At 38.7% G+C, this 6,555-nt stretch overlaps 1 protein-coding gene across 2 annotated transcripts in view; it reads right to left on the reverse strand.

The window, feature by feature from the left end:
• The window catches only part of anapc1 (anaphase promoting complex subunit 1), a 55,486-nt gene that overhangs the window by 2,687 nt on the left and 46,244 nt on the right, over positions 1 to 6,555 (reverse strand). For both annotated transcript variants that reach the window (XM_032541478.1, XM_032541477.1), the window contains exons 46-51: positions 5,879 to 5,956; positions 5,571 to 5,638; positions 5,266 to 5,404; positions 3,602 to 3,688; positions 1,484 to 1,579; positions 921 to 1,110 (exon numbers count right to left, since the gene is read on the reverse strand). In XM_032541478.1, coding sequence (XP_032397369.1) covers positions 921 to 1,110; positions 1,484 to 1,579; positions 3,602 to 3,688; positions 5,266 to 5,404; positions 5,571 to 5,638; positions 5,879 to 5,956 — 658 coding nt within the window. The remainder of the gene's footprint in view (positions 1 to 920; positions 1,111 to 1,483; positions 1,580 to 3,601; positions 3,689 to 5,265; positions 5,405 to 5,570; positions 5,639 to 5,878; positions 5,957 to 6,555) is intronic.

A 6,555-nucleotide genomic window follows, 5' to 3' on the forward strand; every position in this document is an offset into this window, starting at 1 on the left:
TATATATATATATATATATATATATATATATGTCAGCCTTTGTTTATTATCAATATACCAGCAAACTATACTGGTTTTATTCTCTCTCTCAAACAACTTGCAGCACTGTCTATTCCGCCAGGTCGCTGTATTTGCATGTTTTATTACTGTAATGGCCCAGGACCCCTAGGGGGTCCTCATAGTCAATGGAGTCAATTATTGTTCATTTTTAGAAAGTTTTTAAAAAAAATTAAAAAGTCCTAACATGGATCCAACATATTATTAGCAAAATAAATCCCCAATGATGCTAAGGTGGTCACTAAGGCCATACACAGAGACAGTTCATCCTTAGGATTCATTGTGCCAGTATCATGTGGCTGTAGCTCAGTCAGAGCTGGGTTGGGAACTGTAAGGTTGCTGGTTCAAGTCCCCATATGGACTAAAGTAAGATGGTAGTGGTAGGGGCAGAGGTGCCAAGGTGCTAGGCAAGGCACCGGACACCCAGCTGCTTGGGGTGCATTTCCATGTAATTTATGTTGTGTGATTAACAAATTATAAATTATTACAATGTTTAACATTAAAACATGATTTATAAAATCATGTTGACATCTTTTTTAATAGTTATACTTATTCTATGCATGAAAGGTATGTAAAAAGGCTTTAGGCACGCTAAGGTGGGGCCAGTTTAATATGCACTTTTGTACAATATAGTTGGGGGTCCCTGCTCCGTCTTTCTTTCAGTTAAGGGGTCCTTAACATTGAAGACCCCTGCTGTAATGGAAAAGGATGGCAGTGGAAATTTCTCTGCTAGATGTGTGTTAATGAAGAGGTGAAGATTTTTGAGCTTTTTTTCAGCATTCACAACATGTTGTCTTCCCTCTATTGATCTGGGTTCTTATTCCCTTACAGACACTTTCTCCATCCATCTCGCCCCTTCTCACCTTTGAGCCAGCTGTCTAGTGCTACATCCGCCATGTTCTTCATGACAGGCAGAAACTCGGAGGTGAGCAGAGCGTTGTGGCGGTTAGCTGGACCCCGCAGCACCCTGCTGTCCCACAACTCCACCACCAAACGCATCTGCCACAAGGGGAAGGTCTGCAGCAAGTCACCCCGACGCAGAGCACCCACCGCCTGAAAGACGTCAGCAACGAAACATGTTAACATCACACGGGAAGAATTAATTGTTATCTTTGCATGTGACTTTAAGTTTTCATCTGTCAGTGTATCTGTCACTGGGTATTTCAAAACAAAGCTCTGTGATAAAAATCAATTTTGGGGAAACAAAAGTAATTTCATAAAAGCACCTATTAGGAACTCTGTCTTTTATCTATCTTATTTATCTATATTTATCTTTCATTTTATTAATCTTTCAAAATGTTTTCATTGTTGTTGCTTGGTAATGTAATTGCACTACAAATGCTGAAACATCAACAAGTAAGAGGACTGACAATTAAAAGAAGGACCAATTTGCACACATTAGCATGTCTGTGTGTGTGTGTGTTACCTGCTCAACAGCAATATATGTGGGCAGCATCTCTGGACATTCCTGCGTCACACATTCATACAGCATAGCCGAGAACAACACAAGAGTATCATCCCTCTGCAAACACAACACAGACAAACAGGTTGGTGCATATTTTAGATCAATTCTCACATTTTGACAAAATATAGATGGCTTCATGACAATAAAAAAAAAATCTCAAATACAGAGCTCACCGAGGTTTGTTTAGCAGCTACAGTTTTAAGTTAGTTTAGTAATTTACTCAACAATGATGCTTTTTCTTGAAGCTTGTTTTGGTGCGTTACAGTTTAAATGCTTTATCATGATACATTTTGCTTTTCCGCATATCGTGTTAGTTTTTGTTAGGCCTTAATTTGTATCAGAGCAGCTTAGACATGAAAGGGGAGAGGGAGGGGGGGTGACATGCAGCAAAAGGCCGCAAGTCGGTATTGTACCCACGGCCACTGCGTTGAGGACTGATTCTCTGAATATGGGGGAACGCTCTACCAGGTGAGCTACCCAGGCGCCCTAAGTTTGTGTTTTTTACAGGGCTCCTAAACGCAAAATTAATGACTTTCAAATCACTTTGAAGATTTTATGATTAAAATTAAAGGACTCAAAATTACCATGTCGTAAAATTCAATTATAGAATGTTGAGCAACAAAATGACTGATTTTCTTCCATTTCACTGTTCATGCTAAAACTAGTAACCTCTGTGCAAGCCAACTCATTAACTGGAAGCAACCTCTTAATTTAGAAAATAGGAGTCAAGTGATTACTAAGCAGATTGAGCCTTGGTGCTGACAATCTATACATATGTATTTTAAATTACCCAGTGTATGACAGATAAAATTATGTGTTTAAAGCTGAGAAAATCGGCCGCTTTGCAACAGAGAAACATGAAGTTCCTACTCACAGTGTACTACATTTAAAGGCCCTGAAAACCTTTTTTCTGAATCAGCTTCCTACTTTGAGCAATGGGATACTACATGAACACAAATTCCTGCCAAAGTGAAAACAGCTTTGGATATTTCACATGAAAAATGTATGGCATTTAACGCAGCTGCACACAAAGTCATTGTTGAATGACTTTCTCAAAATATTTCCAAGATCTCTTTTAAGACCACAGACATTGTTGAGCCTTGGAAACTTGTCAGCTTATCCAGACATGTTTCAAGGGGTCAGTTTATTTATTACAATCTATTACAAAACCATATAAAAACACAGACAGAAAGTCTGGTCAACACTTGTTATTCTTTTACTTCTAATCAATATCTCCTGAAAGATGCTGTAGTTGCTTGTAGAATCATTTTGCACTGCATGTGATCTAAGGTTTTAATTATGGTACACATTTTGTTTATTATAGAAACATTCAGTGTGATTACATGCATTTTGATATATTAATGTTATTTGGGAAGCTAAAGACATAATTTAATAAGAGCTGACACATAAGCTGGCCTTTTGCTAAAATTGGAACATTCATTTTAATGACTATTAGATGCTTAAATGTTATTTAAGGATGATTTTAGATAGGACAGATGAGGCATACCAACTTCTATATTCCAAACAGTCCTTTTTCACATATTTGTGACTAAATGTGCGAATGCTTATCAACATGCTAGCCTGAAGAACTGATTCAGGACACACATTAGCAGGGATGCAGATGAATAGAACTATGTTCATTTTGTTTTTGACAAAAACAACAAACACATCTTTGTGTTTTCACTCCCAAAACCAGTTGGCTGGGAGGAAAGCGCTTGGAGCCGAGTTTTAATAGAGCGGAGAGTTTCTGTAGTGATAGCCAGACCAACCACACACTCAAAACTAATGTCGAGGAAAGAATGAATTAGAGGTCAGTTTCAGTTTTGGCTCTGATAAAACATTCAACAACCTTTGCGTGACTTTTCATTATTAAAGTCAGAGCACCTCCAGGAGCTAAAAACTCCTTCCTGGTTAGTTAATGTTTGATAATATGATAATTATGTCATACAATGCATAAAGTACGTAAAATTCCCTGCTTGAGCGCGATGGGTAAACCGTTCAAAAATGCGAGAAGGGAGGCTCACTGGTGTCTAACAGACACATAGGTCACCTACATCCACTTCTTTGTATTAAACTCACGTGTTTAATATCTTCCGATTTTTTACAGAAGAACTCAGCAAAGGAGACCAAGGCGGGCTCTGAGGTGAATGTGGAGATGGCTTCAGGCTGCAGAAACACATGAAGAAATGTACATTTATTTTGTGTTAAGAAACAAGGACATATATAAAACACAATCACAGAGTAGTAAGAGGAAGAGTTAAGGTTATTTTAGACGATCCAAAGCAAAAGGATTAATGGAAGAAAATAGTATAATTAGAGAAGGAATAAAGAAAGGTGAGATGAAAGCATAAAAAGAAAAGGTTGAGGGAGACAGTGAGGACAAGTTTTTTTTCGTCCCCGCCCACCCGGACCTGCAGGTGTGTTGACAGCATACACTGAGGCCATCAGGAAACCATTAATAGTCTGTCATCCACACAGTTGCCTGTTAAACCTGTAGTGACAACCTGCCAGGACTGGACACAACAGGCCACTGGGGAGGAGGTCAATTCAATTCCAATCACTCCCATTTATATCTGGGTATTGGTGGACTTATTTCTTAAAATGTTTTGGTCTATTTTGAACCAAAGTTATTGAAGGGAATGTTATTGGAAACAAAAATCTAAAATAAAACACTATAAATGACATAAACTGCAATTTGCAACGATTCCTTGAGTAACTCGACTAAACTGATTACTAAAAATCTTTCATGTAAAATTCTCTGCCTCAAAGCTTTGTTTAACTAACATTATACCGATTACTGTGTCAATCATACTACAAATGATTATTATATCACACAATGGTCTGACGCTGCTGTTGCCGTGACGATTGACGTGGATTACAAATTAAGAAAGAGAACAATAGATTGCAGTTTGGGATCATTTTAAGCTGCAGAAAAGTAAAACGTTGTACAGTGTGTCTGTTGTAAAATGGAACTGGCTCACCACAATGGCATGGCGCCATTGCTTACGTTACAGCATCTCAGCAGAAAACATCCAGTCTACTCATCCATTTCATGGAGCGGACCAGACACAAGGTAACATTAACAAAAAGATGTCGGTTTGGAGTATATCCGTTTATCTTACATTGCCAGGAATCTTGAAACTTGGACAAATTATTGTTAACTGGCAAAGACAAACCAGCCCGTCTCTCTACCAGCGGCACCTGCACATGGCTAATTATTATGCACGTCGATGAAGTCATCGGACCTAGCCGCTGATGTCTGCTTTCTTCACTCATTCTAAACTTAGATTAGCCTTCTGAAAAGGTGTCCCCCTGAACAGTATAGCTGAATAGCCCTGCTGTAAGCTTTTTACAGTAACATTTACCTGGGCTTAGCTGTGGATAGCTATTCTGCATAACCTGTTTCCTCAAAGTTGGGACTTAATTACAGATGTTTACATTTGGGCTGCCAAAAATGTACTTTGGCCAACAAATATAAAGGCTTTGTGGCCTGTGCAGCCAGTCCTCAAAAACATTAGCACCTATTCCTGTTATTGTATGCAATTTAAGCAATAAAAATGTTGCTTTTTTGGTAAAAGGAAACCTCACTTTTGTACATTTACTTTTGCCATTTACTATAAAGCAAAATTATTTCTTATCCGGTTCCTTGATTAATCAATGTAATAATCTGTAGAATACTTGATTACTAAGATAATCGATAGCTGCAGCCCTATTGGGTATGTTTGACGCCTATATGTTTTTACTTCGAAGGCTCTGACTCCAGAATTGCGGTGGTTGACGGTGGAGGCAAGCAGGCTCTTCCAGCCCTGAGGGTCGTCTTTGTAGGGCAGCTGGCCGGCCCGGAGTTTAACATACAACACCCCGTCTCTGGATAGGATGGACCTGAGAGAGATGTAAAGAGAGAGATTGTTCTTTGAATTTGTCAACCAATGAGTAAATTCATAAGATGAGAGCTTCCCTGTGGATTCACACTGTGTATTTAGTGGTATTATTTGAGTGATTGAACAAGTTACAGATGATGTTTAATGAAATGTCACTCTATACTGACTTTAGATGCTGTGTTTCTTTGCTGAGGTCTACGGACAGTTCCCAGTATCGTGGACCCTTCACCTTTACCTGCATACAATAAATAAACATATAATATAACATAAAAGGATTTTGGTATCAGTGTGTGCCTGTTTTATCGACAAATAATTTGAGTGGTATTCAAAATTAAAACTGAACATGTTGAGCATTTATCAATACTCTACACGCACATCACTTAGCTAATCCTCAGCAGGGAGGAAGATAAACTTAACAGTCTAGTTTCCACTAGATTACAAAGTCCAGAAGCTGTGAAGTGTTGAAGTGCTTTACCCGTTTAAGAAGGTGCAGCTCAGGAAGCATGGTGGGAGCCATCAATTCTACCGTCGTCTCATCATACCACTTGGTCTCCTAAAACAGAAAATAGCGTCATAACAACACAAGAACATACACAACACGCAACTCAATTCTGTTTATTTAAGGGGACATTGCTAAAACACATGATTATACATGAGTTGAAAATGCCAGAATTAGCCAAAAGAGTTTCACACTCTCCCACCCTAAAGTTGAACTGTAAGGTCTCTAAAAATTACACCTACATCAAAGTGTAGGGACTTAACATTGCTACATGTGAGCTGTGTCATGCATAGCTGTGTCATTGCAGCAATTGTGCATTGTGTAGCACACAGTTTCATCTACTCACACTTCACATTAAAAAGAAGTATTAGTACAGAATAGCAGAATGCCAAAAAACGGACTCCTGAAAGACGGCACTTCCCACATGTTAACAGAATTATTTCCTTTTTAATTTTAAAGTGAACTTTCTCTCTGAGTCTTTAGTCTCATGTACACAGAGATTGAAGAACTGCCATTGCGCCGGCTTTGATCTTTTTGCACTGAACCAAATGAGATCATATTTTAGCATGCTGGCATTCCACAAGAAAAAGAGGTGTGAAGTGTAAACACAACAGTGTCCAGTGTGTGTGTGTGTGTGTGTGTGTGTGTGTGTG

This window comes from Etheostoma spectabile, chromosome 17, assembly GCF_008692095.1.
Source record: "Etheostoma spectabile isolate EspeVRDwgs_2016 chromosome 17, UIUC_Espe_1.0, whole genome shotgun sequence".
NCBI lineage: Eukaryota > Metazoa > Chordata > Actinopteri > Perciformes > Percidae > Etheostoma > Etheostoma spectabile.